Source organism: Portunus trituberculatus, chromosome 28 (assembly GCF_017591435.1).
Source record: "Portunus trituberculatus isolate SZX2019 chromosome 28, ASM1759143v1, whole genome shotgun sequence".
Taxonomy (NCBI): Eukaryota; Metazoa; Arthropoda; class Malacostraca; order Decapoda; family Portunidae; genus Portunus; species Portunus trituberculatus.
In genome coordinates this window covers 1,585,673-1,608,724 of record NC_059282.1, presented here as the reverse complement: position 1 = coordinate 1,608,724, position 23,052 = coordinate 1,585,673, and the positions used below count along the sequence as shown (strand labels likewise).

The 23,052-nt window shown below is 37.9% G+C and overlaps 1 protein-coding gene across 8 annotated transcripts; it reads left to right on the top strand.

Moving 5' to 3' along the window:
• The first annotated feature begins 293 nt into the window (after positions 1-293).
• On the top strand, positions 294-21,677 carry LOC123510039 (aldehyde dehydrogenase, dimeric NADP-preferring-like). 8 transcript variants are annotated; one of them, XM_045264786.1, is made up of 15 exons: positions 294-316; positions 4,646-4,688; positions 5,963-6,106; positions 6,580-6,675; positions 7,241-7,361; positions 7,725-7,825; positions 8,188-8,351; positions 9,612-9,842; positions 10,757-10,868; positions 11,195-11,280; positions 16,386-16,501; positions 18,032-18,167; positions 18,517-18,667; positions 19,442-19,572; positions 19,842-19,979. In XM_045264786.1, the coding sequence occupies exons 2-14, from the start codon at positions 4,662-4,664 to the stop codon at positions 19,517-19,519; spliced, it is 1,563 nt and encodes a 520-aa protein (XP_045120721.1). In that variant the 5' UTR covers positions 294-316; positions 4,646-4,661; the 3' UTR covers positions 19,520-19,572; positions 19,842-19,979. The 8 variants fall into 8 exon arrangements, with proteins under 8 accessions (XP_045120721.1, XP_045120718.1, XP_045120717.1 ...); XM_045264783.1 differs by lacking the exons at positions 294-316; positions 16,386-16,501 and adding exons at positions 814-970; positions 12,006-12,121; XM_045264782.1 differs by lacking the exon at positions 294-316 and adding an exon at positions 815-970.
• Positions 21,678-23,052: the final 1,375 nt, after the last annotated feature.

The window sequence follows — 23,052 nt, the reverse complement described above, 5'->3', positions numbered from 1 at the left end:
CGTTGTAGACGGGTGAGTGGAGACTGGGGTCTGGGGAGAAAGGGGATGGGGTGGGGGGTGAAGGGATGATACAAGTCACGGGAATGATTGTGTACATGAATCGAACATGAAAGAGAACCAGCCTGCCACCAGATTGGCACCATTCCAATCACACCTATCCATAGGACGGCAGATTACCCTAAAATTACCCTAGTTTATGCATTACCCTAAACACTACCCTAAGAAGGGTCCAATTACCCTAGTTTAGGGTATTTTACCCTAAAATGGAAGCACTGCGCAGCTGACGCTCATGAGCACTGAGCAACTGGTAGGCACGGTAAGGCACTTATGCCTCTAGTTGAGGGCGTCCCATGCGCTCCGTAGCCCAGCTCACCTTGATAACCTATGGAAGTTCTGGTGAAGCACTCTGGTTCTTCCCAGGCTAAAAAGTCGCAATGTAAACGGGACTTCGGAATGCACACAAATATATATATATATATATATATATATATATATATATATATATATATATATATATATATATATATATATACGTCAACAAACGACTAAATATAAAAGTATTACAAATGCAGTCAAATAAGGATATACCGTAATGAAAAAAAAAAAAAAGTTCACTAGATGTATGGTGTGAAAATCACCAATTAAAGAAATTGCTTTGCGGACTTTAAAATGAAATAATCATCATGGCAAGATACCTAAAAAACATGACTCATTAGTCTTGCAGCAATATATAGCAACAGATTAAAGAAAAAAAAAATAAAAAACTGGGATTGGACTGCCGTGACCAAGGAATATACCTAATATAGAATACTTGGCTGCGACGGTACGACCTGGCAACTGAGAGAGAGAGAGATAGAGAAGAGGGGCGGTGACTTTCTTTTTTCATTCCGCCTTATCTCCTCCCTCCCTGTGTGTCTTTCTCCGAGCACCGGCGTGTACGTGTGTGTTGTACTGCTCCCCGAGCACACAAGTAAGGGAGCTCCTGACATTGGCGTGTTCGAAAGAAAAGAGGCAAAGTCTTGGTGGTTGTAGGGGTGGTGGTGGTGTTGCTACCTTGTTGCTTGCTTGCTTGTGAATACTGAGCTGTCCACTGTGGGTACGAAGGTCACTCGGGGTCATTGTGTTATTTTAGGCCTGCGTATGTGACCTCATGGCCTCTTGTCCTCCTCATATTTGTATTTTAGTTATTTTTGACGTACTGGTAGTTTCTAGGTAACTGTCTACCCTCACGTCAGTCAACTTACCAACCTTGCCCTGACAAAAGTATCTCACTCGGGAATGTAACCTTGACCTTCTATTTCCTTATTTCTGTTTTAGCGTCATGTGGATTTCTAGGTAACTGTCTAGAGAATTTTTTTTTAGTTCATAACGTATCGTAACTAGACTGACTTCGTGTGTGTGTGTGTGTGGGGTCTCTTTCTCTCTTACTTACTTAAATCTAAATTATTTTTAAAGTAGTAATTCCCGTGGCAACCAATCGTGTTTTCCAAATTTTTGGCAACGTTCACAACTTAACCAAAGCATTCCACTCAGATCTAGCCGATAAATTTGCAGTTTCAACTAATATAACCTATCATATTTCTTTTTCCCTAGGTATGTCTAATAAGCTTGGAGACCTTGTGGGAAAGTGGAGTTTTAGTGTGGGGAAACCAAACATAACCTAAATTCTGTCCTGAAGTTATTATTCATTTTAGGGTGGGGAAACCAAACCTAACCTAACGTAAATTCTGTCCTGAAGTTATTGTTCATTTTTGATAGGGTAAAATGGGGTTAGAAATGCCTGTAGAAGTGTGATCTAGACCGTAAGAATGTGTATAGTTACATGTGTATTGGTTGAAACTGCAATAATACCGATCTAGCTTTGCTTGTAATTATATTATATGGCACCTTGTCCTCTTTGACTGGTAGTTATGTTGGTAATGAGTAAATAGTTTTCTTGCCTTGAATTTTATCAGCTTGTTACTTGACCTAACTGAACCAAAGAAATTCACTCATAAATTTGCAGACAACTGATTACTCCACCCTATAATGTGTGGATATCTCTGGGGTTCGTATCAAGATGACCTATTCTTAAAGGGCAGGTTTCAAGACATTTATCCCTTTTGGCTAACTCTCTTAGACCTACTCAGAGACTGGCACCTAAGTGGGCATTTTTGTTTAGTTGTTTTTCTTTCCTCGACCAAATTACCTCTCTTGCATAAGAAAAAAAAATAGAAAACTGAAAGGAAAAAAAGTGGAAAACTGAGTTGTCTTGCCAACCAATGCATTAGTGTAACCCAAGCCCAATGTACAACAAAACAGTCAATAAAGATGAAGGCTTGAAAATGTATTGGGAGTTCAGTTCATATGTGATAGCCAGACAATTAAGCTGTGAATTTATGGTTAACTGTTTAAAGAACTGGTATCTAAGTGGGCCTTTATCCTTTTTTTTTTTATTTTTTTTATTTATTTTTATTTATTTATTTATTTTTTTTTTTTTTTTATACCATGTGGGCTTTTCACAGGAATTTATAGGCTGAAGGGAATACTTTTTAGGGTACCTCCTATCTTAAAGCCCACCCGCTAGGAAACCGTTGCCCTGAGTGAGGAAGCCCAACCTACACTCAGACCGTGGACAGGATTCGAACCCGTGCGCTTGGCCAGATTTCTCCTCTTACTTAAAAAAAAAAAAGGTATAAACAACGTACTCCATATTACAACTACTGTTTTTCCTTTAAATTTCCTGGTAGCTAAATATTTCATCATTGAAATAGTCAGCTACCAGTTGTGCAGCTGACTGTTTCACTCCTGACACAACCAGTGTTGATACTAATGTAACCTAACAAACCATACACTGTGTCTGTGCTGTATGCCAGAGTGAAAGTTATTTGTTCCAGAATTGTGAGTATAGTTCTAACTTCTGTCCAAACATTTACCCTTATTGTTCTTGCTCTAATGTAGCATAAAGGGAATGTTTTGGTGTCTGGTGGAGAATAACATAACTAACTTTTTCTTATATTGGACTATTAGAATGAATGTTTATAAACTCCACAAGTTATTAATCACTTTTCCTGAATAGTTTGGACTCTTCATAATCTCTTAAACTTATGTATATCATTACCAGCTTATTCCTATTGCTCCTCTTCATAACTTTCTTCCATTATCTTAATGTTTGCTAATATGGCATCCTTCACCTTGTAATTCCTAGCATTCTCCATTGATCTTTTTATTGGTTTCTTTTTATCTGTAGTGCAATCAACTTTGAGTGTCTGTTGGTGTATATGTAGGATTGCTGTGACAAGCTTAATCAGTGACAGTAGCATAAGGGAAGTGTACAGTACATGTGCCAGCAGTACTGTGAATGTAGGGTGAGGGTCACATAGGCTGTGTTGGTTGTTGTTATGTGGCAAGTCATGGTGAAGGGAGATCTCAAGGTGACATTGGCAGACTGTTGGTTTTTAGTGTGTGTGGTGTGGCTTTTCTTGCTGTTTTTTTTTTTTTTTTTTTTTTATGTTGTGGTTTTGTTTTTGTCTTGAGAGAAAAAATATTGACTGTTATGAGTTTATTCCTAAGTTTTTCTTATAGTTTTACCTCCAACTAAAGTCTACGTGATAGTTTCTGTGAACAGTGACAAAGCATGAAAAACAGGAGAAGCTTCATGGTCAAACACTTGCATGTATAAGGTACTGATTCCATGCATGGAGTACCGACTAACTCCTTTCCTGAACTTACTATAGAAATTACTGTTAACCTAGAAGTGTCATTGGTACAGGTCACACTTGTAAACTCAGGGTCTGGGTATTTTTTAAGATTCATAACAGAGAATAAGAGAAAACTTTGTTAGGGTCATGATGAGAAGACAGTTTATCCACCCTCACTTTTATCCTGTTTTGTGTCTTCTCTTTCCACTTCCTCTTTGCAAGTGAGTGAAGAATGTTGTGTAACTTAAGAGGACAACTTTGTACTGTCATGATGAGAAGACAGTTTATCTAAACACTTTTATCATATTTTGTGTCTCTTCTCCACTTTCTGCATTGCAAGTGAGTGGAAAATATTATGCGAATTAAGAGGACAACTTTGTACAGTCATGGTTAGAAGACAGTTTGTCCAGGATTACTTTTATCTTTCATTTTGTTTTCTCCACTTCATGTCCTGCTAATATAATTTCTTAGCAAGTGAATGAAAAATATTATGCAACTTAAAAGGACAACTATGTATGGTTGTGATAAGAAAACAGTTCATCCACCCTCACTTTTATTGCGTCTCATATCTCTTCTCCACTTTCTGTCCTGCTCATAAAATTTCTTTACAAGTGAGAACAGAATAATATGCACCTTAAAAGGACAACTTTGTTTGGTCATGGTGAGAAGACAGTTTATCCACACACTTTTATCACATTTCTTGACTCTTCTCTACTTCCTGTCCTGCTGATATTATTTCTTTATGTGAATGGGGAATAATATTTAATCTCTAACCATAACTTTACAATACATTCCACTGGTACACTGCTCATACCTGCAGCTAAGAGGAATATAAATGATTCTGAACATGTGTTAGGAAAACGCGAAGCAGGAAAAAAGTGCGGTGGTTTTCCTGTCATGGCTGGTTGTGTTTCCCTTCTCCACTGTTACTGTTATTTGTGCTGATGGTGTTTTTGCTTCCACAGGATCATCAGAGGCACAATGTCAAGCTCAGAAGAAATGAAGAGGGTATGTAATGTTTCTCTCTCTCTCTCTCTCTCTCTCTCTCTCTCTCTCTCTCTCTCTCTCTCTCTCTCTCTCTCTCTCTCTCTCTCTTGCAGCTTTCCCAACTCAACTTTCTCCTTTACTTCTTTTTTTGCTTATGATTTCTTTGCCAAAACAAGAAAAAAAAAAAAAAACTGGCTCTGCTTTCTACACTCTTTAGTTTCCTGTTTTCCTTCATAGTTGTGTGATGTGAATGAGTTGAAATGAGTTGCATGAGAGATGTGATAGGGTAGTCATTTCATTATATTTCTATTTTTTAGTTATATATATATTTTTTTTTTTAATATTTTGTTTTCCTTTGTTTTTCATTTATTGATTTGTGTGTGTGTTTGTGAAGGAAGCTAATTTTTTTTTTACTCTCTTATTTCATTTTATATATTGCCATATTTTGTTGTAAAATGAGGGAGATTAGCCAAGGTATAGAAAAGAAAGAAAATAAAATGTTTGAGAGAGTAATTTGATGCTGCTCCCACAATTGTTATGTACTGTGTGGGTCTTGTATCTTATCCTTATCACCTAACATTTCAAGGTTGGCTGGTGAAGACCTTGTAGATATGCCATGAGATCCCTTGCATAATACAGGACAAGAAACATCATACTTACCATATCTCTTGATGCCACTGATTATTTATAGCTTTGGACTAGATTTCTTACATAATTCAGGAAAAAAACCTTCTCCAATAATAACTGTATCTATTTTAATGGCATTATGTGGATCTTTGGAGTTGTTTGTTAAGAATAGGTTAAGTTTGGTTGGCTGAGAATGCTAAGATGGGTGAGTGGAGTGACAATGAAGAATAGAATTAAGATTAGTCACTAAAGGAACATTGAAGGTAACAAGTGTGAGTAAGAAAGTGCAGGTGGTGGATGAGAAGTAATGAACCAGGTGAATGGAAGAGTTGCACCTATAAGAATGAAATGAATGAAGGAGAAGCATTTAGGCAGCTAGGAGTGAATGAGTGATAGATATTTGAAAGTGTTCTCACTAGTTTTTGTATAGATAGATAGATACATAGATACATACTTAATATACTTTATTGACCACCAAACCAGTTAAATACACAATATGACATGAATAATACTAAAAGGTCCAAATATATGTGCAAATTACATTAGATCAACAACTTGTGTGTGGCTCAAAAAATAATCTCTGAGAAATAAAATACATAAGGTTTAATTAACTTGGTGTATCAAAATATAACTAAAACTAACATGTATCTGTTTATGAATTTTCCTAGGCCATCCAGCGTGCCCGTGAGGCCTTCCAGTGTGGCACCACCCTCAGCGTTGACTTCAGAAAGAGGCAACTGAAGGCCCTGAGGCGCATGTACGAAGAGAATGAGGCGGCCTTCTGCTCAGCGCTGGCCCAGGACCTGAAGAAAGTGAGGAAGGGGGCCAGTGTGTGCTGCCGGTGATAGTGGTGGTGGTGGTGGTGGTGAGAAAGGATCTGTGTGTGATGATACTAGTGGTGGTGTGGAAGTGGCCTGTATGGTGGTGGTGGTGGTAGGGGTGGTGAGGAAGGGGGCCTGTGTGTGGTGGTGGTAATAGATTTGGTAAGAAAGGAATCTGTGTGATAGTGATGGTGTGGAAGGGGGGTGTGTATGGTGGTGGTAGTAGTAGTAGTAGTAGTAGTGGTTGTGTGGAACTTATCTTCGTGTGATGGTGGTGGTAGTAGTAATGGTGAAGAACAGGTCTGTGTGATGGTGGTGGTGGTAGTAGTAGTGGTGGTGTGGAAGGGGTCTGTGTCCTTGCAAAATGTTTTTGGACAAAATTTTGCCAGGAAATGTGTGTGTGTGTGTGTGTGTGTATATACACGCTGTGTTGTGATCATCATACTTTTCCTTGTACTACACAGCCCAAGCAGGAAGCCATACTGCTGGAGCTGAACCTGCTGAAGGATGACATCACATACATCCTCTCCCGTATGGACGACTGGATCAAGCCGGAGAAGGTGAGTCAGGAGTGCCAAGTGGTGAGTGGTGAGGTGTGCAGGTGTTCTCTGCAGGTCACCACTCAATCACTTTGGAATTTATGACTTGTTTTGCTGCCAGCTGTTGAGGATAGATGATTATGTGAATGGTATTTCCACTCCATCTAGAAACTAGTGAAGATAGGTGTATGATGATTATTGTCACTGACAGAGGAATACCTAATATTATAGTCAGTTGATGTGTGTGTGTGTGTGTGTGTGTGTCTATCTATTAATGTACTGAGTTTCCTGTAGGCTATATCAGGAGAGCCTCTGATGACTTATTCATGTTAGTACTTTGCACACTTGTCCTCTTCCACCCCAAACTTTGTGTAAAAATGTTTGATTGCTGTTATCCCACTGCATGGGAAGACTGCCTTAAACACTTTGACACCATGTTTTGGTATATTTTTGTTCACAGGTTTCTTGTTTAATGCAGCCTTGCTTGGTGAGATTATTAAAGTGCATAAATTTTACTCATTATTGATAGTTATTAATGAAAATACATTTTTATACAATACATTATAAGGTATTTTCCTTCCTTCAGATATCACCAACCATGTTGACCATGTTTGACCAGCCACTGGTGTACCATGATCCTTATGGTGTTGTCCTGGTGATGGGGGCCTGGAACTATCCTGTGCAGCTGGCCCTCCTCCCTGTGTCTGGTATTTTTAGATTATATTTCTTTGTCAGTTAGTCTTCTTTTTGTGATCATCATCAAACTCCTCTTACTCTTTCTCTACATGTTTGTATTGCATGATCTTGCCTACCACCAGTACTTCTGAATTCTTATTCCCAGTTTGATGTCTTCCATTATCTCAATCTTTAGTATACAGGGAATTCAACATTTATAGAAAGATATATGTAGTGTTATTTTAGCCACACTGCAATATGATCATAAGACTCCAATAGGAAAAACAGAGTACATGTCATGGCATAAGACCAACAGAGAAAGGCACACCTGAGCCCGGGAGTTTGGGCACAGCAAACACCCTGGAGACTCACCACTGCCTTTGCACTCCACACAGGAGCTATAGCAGCAGGCAACTGTGTCATCATCAAGCCATCTGAAGTCTCACCAGCCACAGCTGAAACCATCGCCAAGCTCCTTCCTAAGTATTTGGATAAGGTGGGTGGATCATAGACTACTCCATGCTTAATTGTCCACTCTATTTTGATGCCATCACCACTTCCTAACCAAGTCATAAAGTCAGAAATTACTGTGTGGCATCACAAATGTACTTTAATATTTTACATCATGCCTCACTTAGAACATTCTTTATTTTGTCATTACACTCAGTTATTATTGCTAAATCTAAACATGATTTTTTTTTTCTATTATTTTTTATTTTTTTATTTTTTTTATTTTTTTATTATTAACACATGATGAGTTGAAGTGAAAGACTATGTCTAAAATGCTTATGATGCATTTCATTTGCTGAGGCAATTTGTTGTGACTTCCAGTATTTACTGAAATCATCCCCTTCACAGGAGTGTTACCACGTAATCTGTGGAGGAATCCCTGAGACGACTGAGTTACTGAAGGAGCGTTTTGATTACATCTTCTACACTGGCTCCACTACAGTTGGCAAGATTGTGAGGGACGCTGCCAACAAGAACCTCACACCTGTCACTCTGGAGCTGGGCGGGAAGAGGTGAGACTTGGCTGAGAGAACACAGTATGGGAGCAATGACAAGATAAAAGACTCACATATTCAGAAACGCTTTGCTCTCTCACCACAACAATTTTCCAAGGCCACAGAAATGACTACCAGGTTTTTCATGACAGTTTCTTCTTTTGATAAACTAGAAATCTTACCAATCCATCACCAGAAATAGAAGAGATACCAGAAACATCCCTGAAAATTTGAGTATCTCCACCTAGAGCCTTTGGAATTTCATGACAGTTTCTCCTCATGATAAACTAAAAATCTTGCCAATCCATCACCAGAAACAGAAGAATATCCCTGAGAATATGAGTGTCAAAAACTAGAGCCTTTGGAAAGTAGTGATGGTGAGCAAGCAAAGTGTTTCTGAATACAGACCTAAAGCACACAATTCACCAGTACAAAAATATTACTTGACGCAATAACATGATGCTCAAGTATAACATTTCTCATTTATTCATTTTATTTTTTTTTATCACTTCACTATCTATTGTTATTATAGTTGTTGTTTGTTTCTGAGGTTGTAAGGTAATGGAAGTAGTTGTATGATGTTAAGAGGTTATTGTAATTGTTGTTCATTATGTTGTGTTGTGTTAGTGTGGTAGTGTGTGACTTATTGATGTTATTTATGTTGTATTGGTATGATAATAGAAATTTGTACTGCATATTGTATTTAGAGATTGTTATTACTTTTGTTATTTTCTGTACCTTGTTTGTATATTTGTTTATTTATTTTTATTTGTAGATGATTTATGATTTGTGCTTTACATGTATGAGGTTCTATATGTCTTTGTAATCTTCTAATATACACAAGTAGTCATCATTTTACAGCCATCCTAAAATGTCCCTCCACTCTTGCACACATTTTATAAGCTCTCATCTACTTTTCATGGAGATATAAACAGACAGGCTTTTTAATGCAAGTCTCTTGATGCATAAAAAGATCAAATTGCAATGAAATAATGAAGCTGTGATAAGCAGACTAATATGAATAAGCTGGAGTCCAAGAATACACTTCCCTAAATCCCAAATTACCATTAACATATTTGCACATGAACAACAGCCACACTCTCTCTCTCTCTCTCTCTCTCTCTCTCTCTCTCTCTCTCTCTCTCTCTCTCTCTCTCTCTCTCTCTCTCTCTCTCTCTCTCTCAACAGCCCTACTTAAATTGATGACACTTTGCTTCCAAGAATAACACAACAACCATTCTTAACAAATTATGAGTGCCTTCCCTTCCCCTCAAACAGCCCCGTTTACATCGATGACTCTGTGGACCTGGAGGTGGCCGTGCGTCGCATTCTGTGGGGGAAGTGCATCAATCTGGGCCAGACGTGCATTGCCCCAGACTACATCTTGTGCTCCAAACAGCTTCAGGACAAGTTTGTGGAGGTGGCACGGCGTGTGGTGGAGGAGTGGTATGGCACCAACCCCAAGACTTCTCCAGACTTGTGCAGGGTCATCACTGAGAAGCATGTGGAGTGAGTGAACTGGTGGTTTTGTTTGATTTTTCCTTTCTTTCTTTCTTTCTTTCTTTCCTCATCTGTTTCTGTCTTATTTTCTTTCTCTGTCCATTCTTTCTTTCTTTCTGGAAAGCATGTAGAGTGAGTGGACTGCTTGCTTTTTCTTTCTTTTTTTCTTTCTTTCTTTCTTTCTTTTCTTTCTTTCTTTCTTTCTTTCTTTCTTTCTTTCTTTCTTTCTTTCTTTCTTTCTTTCTTTCTTTCTTTCTTTCTTTCTTTCTTTCTTTCTTTCTTTCTTTCTTTCTTTCTTTCTTTCTCTCTCTCTCTCTCTCTCTCTCTCTCTCTCTCTCTCTCTCTCTCTCTCTCTCTCTCTCTCTCTCTCTCTCTCTCTCTCTCTCTCTCTCTCTCTCTCTCTCTCTCTCTCTCTCTCTCTCTCTCTGGCCAAGGGCAACAAAAGTTCTTAAATAAAAAACCCACTTAGGTGCCAGTCCCTTAGCAGGTCTAGGAGAGCTAGCCAAAAGAATGGGATAAATGTCCTGAAACCTTCTTCTTTAGTGAGTTAGTATGAAGGTTGTTTGTCTGAGTGAGAGGTAAGAAATGTGCAGTTTGTAAGTTTGTTTATAAGTTTTTCCTGGTTGTCTTTTCAGCTCAGATTATTTTTTCTTTTTCTTTTTATCTCATGTGCCATTAAACTGTGTTGTAGTAATGTGAATATTGGTGTGAATGAATATTGTGCACTGTATTCCATTTTGTAATTGGAATGAATAGTAATGTTATGATAATGAGAGGAATGCATGTGTGGTGTGTTGTATGTATTGTAATGTTAGTGAAGAAGCAGCAGCAACAATTTCATTATACTAATAACAGTTAGGTAGGGGAAAGCCACTTCATCACACTCTATATAATGTCCAGCCTTCCTTCTCTTTCCCTGTTAGCCGTCTGAGTGAGTACCTGAAGGAGGGTACGGTGGCAGTGGGTGGGGAGGTGGACAGGGAGCAGCTGTACATCGCCCCCACCATCCTTACTGATGTCTCTCCCAAGAGCAAGGCAAGACAGTAGTCATTATTTTTATATATAACTCGTGTCATCATTATTACCACTACCCAGTGTTGTTACAGTTTCCTTCATATCAATCACTGTTTTGCATCATCACAGTGTTTAGCATTCCGTTACTGATGATCTACTTTGTGAAATTTGTATTTAGAAGATATTTAACAAATACTATTATGTTTTTATTGATCTGACTGTGATCATGAATCTCTTGTATCTTTTATATCTTTAGTTTGCGGAAGTTTTCAAGATTAGACTTGTAAGGATTATTGCCTGCATTGTTTTTTTATGAGTTTGCATTCTATAGGATACTGTTTATTTAGGTGATGACTGAGGAGATTTTTGGCCCCATCCTGCCCATCGTCAATGTGGAGTCTGCCTACGAGGCCATCAGCTTCATCAATGCAAGGTGAGGCTTCAGGCTGCACAGTGTGTCTTGTACCTCTCTAAATAGCCAGCTTGTGTCTTGTGTTGATAGGCAATATTGCCAAGGATAAAGTGAACTGTTTACCCAATTGAAGGTAATGGCTGTTGGTTTTCATTGATGATAAAAAAAATACCTTTTTAAGAAATCAGACCTCATTCTCTTTACATTGTACAATGGTTTACTTTAGCAAGGGAAATAATTTTGTAGTTGTTTTGTATTTAGTTTTTTTGTTTTCTTCAAATTGAAGTAAAGCATTGTCATTATTTCTGCTGAATAGACACATAAGTTACCATCATTCATGGTCAATATTAACTGGGAGAAAGTAGTGTTATTCATGCATTTAGTAGTTGTTGAAAATAATATTTGTACACAATGGTAATTAAGTATCTTCTTTCATGAACAGTATTAAGCAGATTAACATCACTCATGCACATTATTAGAGGGATAGTATTAGTATTGTGTTGTTGATTTAGTGTCATTGTTACAGTGTATGGAAAAAGTTCTGTCATTCTTGTACAGTACTACCTGGTTAACTATAAGTATTGATGCACAGTAGCAAGTAGAGTATCACATGATGTTAAAGAAAAGATTTTGTTCATAGATCTGGATATGTGTGAGTGTTGTTTTGAATTACATGTATGTGTTTGTCCGCACTACACTCCCTGCTGGTGTTCCTGTGTTGCTGTGTTGCCGTCCCGCCCGTGTAGAGATGCCCCCCTCACCTGCTATGTGTTCACAACCTCGTCCAAGCAGCAGCAGACCTTTGTCCAACAAGTGCTTTCTGGGTCCATGTGTATTAATGATTGTGTTGTTCATTTCTCTAGTGAGTGAAAAAATCTTGGTTATTGCCAGTGGTGATGGTGGTAGTGGTGGTGGTGAAGGTGCTGGAGGAGAGCTTTGCTGTTCCTTTCAGTGAAACTTTGTATTCTTCAGTTGTTGACTTAGTTGTAGTGTGTAGTTGTCTATGATATCTTCTTGATGCCATGAAAGCATAGTTTATGTCATCTCTGTGAGCCACTAGTTCCTTCTAGTGTTAGCTTGCCTGTTCCAGTAGTAATGGTGGTGGGAGTAGCTGGCACTACTGTGAGTCCTTCTGGGTGCTGCACTGATACTGTCCATACCATTTCTTCTGTTCTTGACTTGACTAACAGAGATCGTGGATGAAATGTTTGATCTTCATGGTAACAAAAAAGGAAGGAAAATCACAAATCTGTAGGACATCAGCCATCTTACATACACAGGACAGCTTTTGTTTACTCAGTACATATCACTTCTTGCCTCATCCATGTCTATCAGTCCTCACAGTCTTGTCTTGATATGTTGTCACTCTACCTTGGTGTCTGTGAATTTGCTGCTGTTAATTCTGAAATGTATAGAATTCATGTGAATAATAGTTAGTGTGATATAGAATCCTTTTTTTTATCATTAACTTGAACTCTCTGCCATTTCTTGATTAAGGAAATTAATTGAATTTCATTGATAAAATAGTTTTTTTTATTATTAACACTATTTACTTGTATTTACAGAATAAATTTTTCTATGTAATACACACTGACATTCTGTAGTAATTTTCTCATGATAATCTTTTCTTTCTCCAGATGGATTGGGTAATTTTATACACAAGTTAGATTCTTTGTTCATGATGTGCTTAGTGAGGATTATTAGAGTTAATGACTCAAGGGTTATTATATATAATTATTGTAAGAATTTGGATGTTATTCTTTTCTAGGAATACACTAGTTTCCTTCTACTATATGTACTTATCTTTCAGGTTTGGATTAGTCATAAAATAGGAGCATGCATAGACTAAGACTTCTATTAACTTGATCTTTTTTCTCCCAATGATTTTTATTTGGTTTGTTATTATTTTCCAGACGCCAAAAAGATTTCTGTGCATGGATGGGTGATCTTTGCTTAAGTGTCTTCAGTTCACTCTGACTAATGCTTCATGCAGTACTGATGATGTAGTGTTTGCCTTTTAGGCTTTTCAGGGAGTAGAGATCACTAAAGCACTACCAGAGAATGCAGAGAAAGCCCAGGATTAAATGATCAATTTTTTAAATGCCTATGTAAAAGAGAATGCTTTCTGTGAATACAAATTAGAGAGAGTGGAATGAAAAGTGAATGAAAAGGAAAAACATGTTGTGATGTGTGTGTGTGTGTGTGTGCGTGTGCGTGTGTGTGTGTGTGTGTGTGTGTGTGTGTGTGTGTGTGTGTGTGTGTGTGTGTGTGTGTGTGTGTGTGTGTGTGTGTGTGTGTGTGTGTGCGTGTGTGTGTGTGTGTGTGTGTGTGTGTGTGTGTGTATGCACATATTGAACAATAGGATTACCAAGCTTTATTTCATGCAGGGAGAAGCCTCTAGTGTTGTACATCTTCTCAGCCTTAGAAACTATCCAGAAACTGCTCCTCTCCTACACGAGCAGTGGTGGCTCATGTGTTAATGATACAATGGTTCACTTATCAGGTAGAGGTGTTCTGCTGCCACTGTATGGGGAATGAGTGTGTGGCCTGTCATGTTTGTTGTGTACTTGTTGGTAGTGGGGAACACTGATGAAGAGCTTTATGGCCTCTGTAGATCTTCATGAGGCTTTGCAAATGATCAGTGATCATCTTGTATTGAAGATTGGCACAGTATTGTTACTTTTGTACATTTTGACTGAATTTAAGGCCCAATTTTTTCAATGTGGTGTTAGTATTTACTAATGCCAGTGTATCTGGTTCTTAGTTTATCTCATCTTTTAAACCACTTTTAGCTGTGGTGTTAGTGGCAACTCAGAGACATCACAGGTTTCTTAGATAAACACAAATGATAATCACAATTCACGTGCAACTGAAAGTTATGCAAGAAATGTAATATAACAGTGAACTTTTGTGCAAATGGAAAATAGTGTCAGTCATTGTAAGGAAAACATTAAGATGTTTAGAAATGCATGCATTCAAATTCCTTTACAAAGCTATGCAAGTTATGGGTCCATTTACAGTGTGTGGATCACCTGCCAGATTGAAAAGATGTCCATTTCATCACCTCTCCAAGGCATCTTCACTTGATAATCTTATTGTAAGATGATCAAGTTCTAATTATTCTTGGTCAGAAACATGTTACATGTGCTCTAATGTGGCTTCATCAAGCTTAGGGCAGCAGACAGCATCACCTAGATGGAAAAAACAAACAAACATAATTATTGATAATGTGAATTTTTGTACTGGACTGGTAAATTAAAACTAAGATATGTAAGCTGTATGTGATACATGCATAGGAGATTGCAGGCTATGTGGTGCCTGGTGAGTTGGTTATTACTGGCTGAGGTGTCCATATGTATGAAGCCACTATGGTAATATTTGAGAGATCTTTCTTACCATTATTATATATCATTTAAGTTTTATTTTGCAAAGGCATTTGAAAAGTTTTTCGGGTTATGAGAGAAGTGACATTTTCCCCCACTTATGTTTTACATGTATTCACTATTCAGATGTGTCTGCATAAAAAAAAAAAAAAACTAGAATAACCAATAATTATGGTTGGAAAGGACCCTAAGAAAAATATTACCACTCTTATTTCAAGGTTGATTTTGATATATCAATTAATTTCATAACCAGAATCACAAGAACTCCAGGCTTGATAACCTGATTCCAAACTGACGATAGTAGATGGTGACTATGACACATTTTTACCATAGTTTTGAAAACAAATGTTATACTGCATACTTGCAGCATATCTAGAACTCCTTGATCTTGTAAATCAGGTTGAGTAGGTGAAGCTTTCCAGAGTTGTTCTCAGAGTGGCCAAATCCATTCACTTGCCTCTTGGAGTCCAACTACTAAAGATTATAAAGCCATAACTAGTAGCACATAGAGATGGGAGAGGCTAAGATAGATATTAATAGAGAAATTGTAGATATATGCCACATATTTTGGTCTGCTTCCTTCAGAATGCTCTGTATAATGATGCTGACTTCAGGCAGGAAAGCTGTAAAGCATTGATCAGCTAAGTGCTTTGGTGGGCACATGAAACCCTTAAGAGGTGCCAGCCTGTGTGGAAAGTATTGTTAGTGTTGGGTTGTCCTAACACCACGTCATTTCTCTTTCCCAAAATCTTAAAATGCATTTGCAAAGTTCATATGAGATATGACGGTGGGTTTGCAGTTGAGATTTACAAACACCAACATATAAAAAAATTGGGTCTAAATCTGTGTGAGGCTGAAGATGTTTGCCACCTTAAAGTGCCTGAATGTAAATTTGGCTTGCATTCACATTGATTCCCTGTAGATAATGTAGAAGATAAATGTTAGGTGTCAAAGGGAAGTCAGTGTTAGGTAACAGATACAGACAAGTAATTCACAATGCCTGTCCACAAAATCAAGATACAACATCTGATTGAACATGCATGAGATTATCAAACTTTGCTGTTATGGAAACTCACTACTGCAGACACATATCCATAAAGTCACATCTTGTTATCTACACCCACAAATCTCCAGGCTCTATAAAGTTCATAATGCTAGTTTTTGTAATGAAATATTTAAAGTTTATCTTTCATTACTCTTTAGTTGTATTTCTGTCGTGAAAACTCTGAAAATTCAAAGAAAGGAAAAGCACCGTAGGCACTCTGAGTCACTTAGTGGGAATGGCAGACTGAAAGCTGGTGGCATAAAAAGCATTGTAGGGAATGAATGACACCAAGCTGTAAGGTATTGAAGATGCTGTATGGTGACACTACTATTACAACTACTACACTGCAACACCAGTAGTAATACATGGAACCAAAATCTGATAAATGGATGAAAAAAACGAAGCTTTAGGATCTAAACAGGATTTTTATTTGAATTTAACATACTATAATTCTTTATAAAATCAAGTATATAACAAGAAATGGACTGTGATATTGCAAAAGTTAAAAGTATCAGGCCAAGACCAATAGAAATAAGTTGATTAGCATGTTGCTTTAAGATACTATACACTGCTTTAAATCTGGTGTTGTGGTGCCTTCTCTGATGTCTTTTATATATCTTGCTTGAGTACTGAGCATGTAGTACTGTACCTTTCAGAGGAAGATCTCAAAACTTTCTCTCCATGTCTTCTCACCCTAGAGCGAACCCCTTGGCTTTGTACATTTTCTCCGACAAGCACACATTAGTAAAGGAGATGCTCAGTCGAGTCCCCTGTGGCGGGTGTACAGTCAATGACACAATGTTCCATGCTGGAGGTATACTGGTTTTCTCTCCATGTCTTGCTGCATCTGTCTTGCCTGTGACCCGTGGTGCCTTGTGAATGGCAGGCATCCTGTTGTGTGTATGCCATGGTGTCCTTGTACAGCAGACCCTCAGTTTTCAGATCTCAAATTTTGGCAAGTAATCTGAGAAAAGTTGAATACCTAGAGTTTGGTGAACCTTCATATTCACTTTAGTTATCACTCTTACACCGGCATAATATAAACAGTATTGAACAGAATATGTAACTCATAGTTGCAAAGTAAGTTATGGACCTGTCATAAATCATAAGGGAACATTATTAGAATGTGAATGGATGTTTTCTATACTTGCCTTTTTTGTCTGGGAAATTGAGGGTCTACTGTGCCTGCATTGGTGTCATATTGTCTGAACATGGCTTGCTTAATCAGGGATTTTCAGTAATAATTTTGTTAGCAAGCACTTTAAAGCTTAACATTTTGTTTGCCCATAGTAATTCCAAGATTATGTATGAATGATTTTATAATAATTTTTTTGGTTTGTTAACTGTGTACATTTCTTATTGCATACATAAAAAACAGAGATGCTGAAGTCATAGTGACATGTTTGGTAAGACTAATTCATTATACAGTCAGTGAATGTCGATCTTGTCTTGTGATGGCACACACTGTGTGGGGAGTGCTTTTTACCTACTGCATCCCAGCAAACATAAAAAATGGTCTAGGATAAAATGACTTCATTGCGTATCCTCATTCATGCCCACAGCAAAATGACTGGTATTATTAATTACTACAGTCAGAATCATTGTGCTTTTGGTGATGCCTAACTGTTTTTTCCTTGAGTTGAAATGCATTTTGTCCTGTTTATTCTGGGATGTCACAGTCACTGATGACACAGTGAATATTGACCGTAGTGACTTGCCTGATAGTGGTCATTGTTGCTATGTCGTAAACAAGTCAATTTGTCCCAGCCCAATTCTTAATGCTTGGTGGGAGGCCTGAAGTAAAACACTCTGCTGTAAGTCTTGCTGTGTTGCATTGCTGATCTTGGCTGTCCATAGTCAAGGATACAAAGGAAATGCCACCACAGTTCTAGGTATTTTGAGGGAATCCAACATTACAAATTTTGCCAATTTTCACTAGATGATTCTGTGTTTGGCAGTAGCTACCTTCATGTGTGATAGAAAAGATCTACATTAGAATAACCTCACAAGTTATAATGCATCCATGTTGTTGTGTTGTGTTATGTTGATGCGCTGTACTCTTACTTGTGTTTGTCTGTCTCAGTGTTGGAAGCATTTTGTGTTTGTCTTGTAGGTTTGGCCTTTGTTGCTTGTCTGAGCATGTGCAGCCCAGTGCTGTTACTTGATTTGCATAATCCTTTCTGCAATTATTGCTAACAGAATCATGTTTTCTATGATTGCCAATCATGTACAGTATATTGTTCATGACAGTGAAATAACTGAATATATTAGATCTGTCTCTTACTTGAAGAATTATTCATTTTACATTTCTTGTTAGATGTATACTGACATTGTTGCCTTGCAGTCCATGACCTGCCATTTGGAGGCATTGGCAACAGTGGCATGGGTGCGTACCATGGCAAGGCTAGCTTTGAAACCTTCACCCACAACAAATCCTGTCTCATCCGCAACTACAACAAGGTAGCAGAGATGATTGGCAAGTGAGTATTGACTGAGAAAAGGTCAATTACCTTTACATGTACATGTTATGCTGTATAAACTCTACGTATTTTTTACTGGATGGAAATAAATACTTATTCATTATCCATATTCTTTTGAGGATAATGATCTGGAATAGATAGTACGAAAAGAATGGCATTGCCATTGAGCGTTAAACTGAATATGGTTTGTTTTGTCACAAAACTAGTTTTATCACAAAAATTTTGTGGCAACTTTTTTCTCTGTACTGTCCTGCATGATGTAATGTGCTCATTTGATTTTAGATGTAGTTCTGTCTCCCTTCATCAACCTTGTATTAAATACTATGCTTTTCCATCTGCCCTTGAACAGGATGCGCTACCCACCCTACAGTGACAAAAACACCAAGAGGCTGTCCATGCTGCTCAAAGAGTTCAGCTTCCCCAACCTCAAGGCACTGTCCTACGTCCTGGTGTTTGGCCTCGGGGTGGCCTCTGTCTTCATTGGCCAGGAGTTAGCCAAGGTGAGTGTCCCTTCCTGCTGTTCAGTGTTTGTATGGCAAAGGTTAAACAGAGGCTTGACTAGGTATTGGAAGGAGACAGACATGCTTTGGTTAGGTGGAGGAAATGCATGTTTTGTTTGTATATGAAAGGTGTTAAGGCAGTGGTCATGAGGAACAATGCATCTCTGTAAGTTAACTTTTTTTTTTTTTTTTTTTTTTTTTTTTTTTTGTGTGTGTGTGTGTGTGTGTGTGTGTGTGTGTGTGTGTGTGTGTGTGTGTGTGTGTGTGTGTGTGTGTGTTGTAGTTATCCTCTGTTGTGAGACTGAATTGATTATTAGCATTTTGTGATCATGTTCATGTCTGCAGACCTAGAGACAAGCTTTATTGCTGTGGTTGCCCCTGATATCTCTCTCTCTCTCTCTCTCTCTCTCTCTCTCTCTCTCTCTCTCTCTCTCTCTCTCTCTCTCTCTCTCTCTCTCTCTCTCTCTCTCTCTCTCTCTCTCTCTCTCTCTCTCTCTCTGTATATATGCTATTAGAAATACAAATAGTGTGTATTGCTTTATGACATTCTCAATCATAACACTAATATTTATTAAACAGTTTTATGTGACTTGTGTTCAAAGTATAACAGTGAATAGAACTGTATTGAATGGTGATGTGTGATATGTTCTATGTTGAGAGTTGTAGAGTTAGATTAGGATTACTTAACCTTCATTAGTTGTTGAGTTAGATTAAGACTCCTCTTCCTTAGCTGTAGAGAAGTTAGCTACCAGTACCTTTTCTTCACCTCTGCAGGGCGCATTACGAAAGTGGTTAAGTCGTAGAGTGGGCTCAGCTATGGTCAAGGTGCTTTTTCGAACCATCCAGAGATAAATCTTTAGAGAGCAAACATAACTTTCTATTTCAAGTTTTAATCAATGTTGCAAGTAAGTGGAAGTTGATGTAGGTGTTTTGCTGAAGAGATAGTACAGTAGTCTTTGGGTTTCTATGTTAAGGGTCATCATGATAAGTAAACATTCTTCTCAATAGACCTGTATAATGAAACATTGTACGATGATGTATTCTTGAAATATGATGAATGAGCAACAGTATACTGCAAGATTGATTTATTGTAGTGTTGGTGTTCATATTGTTGTACCAGGTAAGGAGGTGAACAGTGGCAAAGTTATGAGGAGTTGTGTGTGTTCTCTTGCAGACTGTGGGTCACGATGATTGAAGAGGAAGGTTGAACAGTGAGGGACTTACAAGTGGAGGAAGAAGTGTGTAATGCTGCCAACATCAGAGAAGAAAACTTATTGATATGTGAATACAGAAATTTAAAGTGTGTGTGCGTGTGTGTGTGTGTGTGTTTGTCTACATTTTTTTATCAGAACATACTGGATGAAAGTCAGAATTAAGATGAACCACAGTATCACCAAGATTCAAGGCAGTATACCTATGCACATTACAAGCTCTGTGTATGCTTCCTCCCTTCATGGATGTGTAGGTTTGCTTCTCTTTTTATTATCATTATTACTCTTTGTGAAGTGTGGAACCAAATGAATATGTTTAGTTTGACCAGAGAGAGAGAGAGAGAGAGATTGTGTGTGTGTGTGTGTGTGTGTGTGTGCACACGTGCGTGTGTGTGTGTGTGCGCACACGTGTGTGCCCCCAGCATTGCAAGTGAGCTGCCAGGGACCATATACAGTACATATGCCAAAGTGAAGGTAGCACAACAGAGTCTCATTATAAGACCTTAAGCCAGATTATGAAATTGGTCTTTGAACAGGTACTAGATTTTGGTGCATATATTAGAGTGCTGTTTAGACATACTAATTGTGTTTATCTTATCTCTTCAAACTCAGAGCCAAAAATGTAAGATCCATTCCTCACTTTATCACTTCACTGTTTTGAATTGTTATAAAGACTTATATAAACAATTTATGCCATCTTTTCCTATTCAGAACAAAAGAAAATCAAATCCTTGTCTTGTTACTTATAAAGGTATTTACTAACAATTTTACATAATTTGTTTATCTTTGATCAAAGCTTATGGTTGGGAAGGTTTTTGTATTTGTCTGCTACTAATTTGACACCTATATTAAGAGTTTCAGGGCCAGGGCAAGGACTTTGGCACTGTAACTTCAGTTGTTAATATTATGTTAGATACTTGTCATTACATCTAGCTAGCGTTGATGTGAGCAAAGATAACTATAGAGGTTAGGAAGGAAGGCAAACCAGAAAGACAAGATTTGGTAAGACACTAGACATGAACAGTATGAGTGTGTGGGGAGTGTGGCCCAAGTGCCAAAGCAGAGTGTGATGCATTCATTGGTATGGCTCATGCATGGTTACATCAGTTGTTTTGTGGGTTACCATGTTTGCTGAAAGGTAGTAATCCATTTTAAATTCTTACTGGGAGTAACTGTGTGCACATTGTATGCATTGGATCAGCACTTTTACCTTGAGATAAGTACATCTTATAATGAAGCTGTCAATGTGTGTGTGTGTGTGTGTGTGTGTGTGTGTGTGTGTGTGTGTGTGTGTGTGTGTGTGTGTGAGAGAGAGAGGAGTGGAAAGTTATCTTTTTATTTGGGACCAGCCTTGATCCTATGTTGACACAGGCTGATATTGAACAAGTCATATTTGAGTGTTGTGTTTCCCAGTCCTGTGCTGTGGCTTGGGACTGCAGAATGGAGCTGAGTAGCAGCCAGAGGGAGTGTGTTAGCAATAGTGATTTTAGCAGGGTTTGGTTTGAATCAGCCACCATTGCTGGGTGAGATTAAATTGTAATATTTCTGACAGGACTTATGAGATTAAACCCCTAATAAATCAGCTGCCTAGCACATACATAATGATAAGGTATGTAATTAGTTGCCTTAGAAGCTGTGCACTGCAGTTTCATTCATAGGTTTAGGGATACTCAAAGATGTATTTTGGTTATCCTAGCTGTAGCAGGTTGTGTGCTCATTAGGGTGTATACTTAGCTTTACAGATAAAACAAAGAAAACAGTTATATTATTGTTACTCATGAAAATATATTGAATCCAGATATATTGTATTCTTAACATGTTGAAAGTAAGAACTGGTAAACATTTGCTCTGTGACTTCCTGTGAGCTTTCTCTGATGACAAACCATTCTGAGGTCTTTCCTCTTGCTTCACACATCTCTGAGCATTATACAGGCTGGAAAAAAAAAAAATAGCTAAATCTCTTACCTTAATTGCCTTTTTGATTTAATGATTACCCATTCTGAGGTCTTTATTTTTGCTTCACTTATTAGCATTATACCGGCTCAAACTGAAAAGGATAAATCTGTTACCTTAATTAATTCCCTTACTTCAAAGTTACTTGTCTTACTAAGATTCATTGTGAGGTGTTGCATATTGTAGTGGAAGAGTTAAGATGGAAAAGTCTGGAAATTTGTGAGAGAGAGAGAGAGAGACTATAATTAAAATCATGGAGAGTTTTCTGATATACCATAAAGAAGTTTTAATCATAGTGCAAATAGTACTGAAATAATGTAGACCTGAAAAGAAATGCGTCACATACCTAACTACACTTCTAGATAACTAGGAAAGATAGCAAGAAAGTATAGTAAAGATAGAAGAGGGTGAAATTTGAAGAAACTGCAAGACTAGGAAGTATAGAATAATTCACTAAACAATTAAAGGAAGTTTGCATAAAAGGAAATCGCCCTTCTGATGTTACCACGAGGAGAAAAAACAAAAATAAAGAGAATCCAGTCAGTTTCTAGCATCATTATTCCAACTATAGAGAACAGCAATTGATCTTAAGCTAAATAATTAACTCCATAATATGCTTCCTGTCTTCACGTGTGTGTGCGCAATTATGAAGACGTGTGTGGGCGTGCCAGTGACGGCGTGTGGGCGGCGGCGCGGTGGAGGGAATTAAGGAGGGACCGGGAAGAGGATTAGAGAGAAAGGGAGGATTTGGACAGGTAAAAGAGGATCACGGGGAGGCGTGGCGTGGGGTAAGGCTGGGAATGGACTGGCAGCGGGAGTTAGGCGATATAAGGTAGTTAGGGAAGGGAAACAGTGAGAGGGACTAGTTTAAGAGTTACTTGCTGCCTTCGTTGCATAGGATAGCTCTTACTGTCTAATAAAAGCTCTTACAGTGTTTACCTGCCGCTCGAAACTGTTTGGTATTTGTTATTTTTGTTTTTATTTTCTCTTACTACTTTTTAGGGATAAGCAATTAAGTTTATCTATTTTTCCTTATAAGTGTACGCATGATTACAAAGCTTGTCTCCTTCACAACGCAAGAAAAACAAGAAATGATCACCTAGCCGAGGAACAGGTAATATGGTGTTTATTCTATTATTTTTGTATTTTTCTTAATCATTCATCTATTTCATATACATCTATTAATTCATTCAAAGTAAATTTATTATTATTATTATTATT

What these genes read in the sequence shown, in the direction of transcription:
- LOC123510039 (XM_045264786.1), top strand. Translation starts at nt 4,662, where the DNA reads ATGTCAAGCTCAGAAGAAATGAAGAGG. An exon ending in CTGGAGCTGGGCGGGAAGAG is followed by an intron (nt 8,352 to 9,611) that starts GTGAGACTTGGC and finishes CCCCTCAAACAG; the next exon opens with CCCCGTTTACATCGATGACT. An exon ending in GTAGCAGAGATGATTGGCAA is followed by an intron (nt 18,168 to 18,516) that starts GTGAGTATTGAC and finishes GCCCTTGAACAG; the next exon opens with GATGCGCTACCCACCCTACA.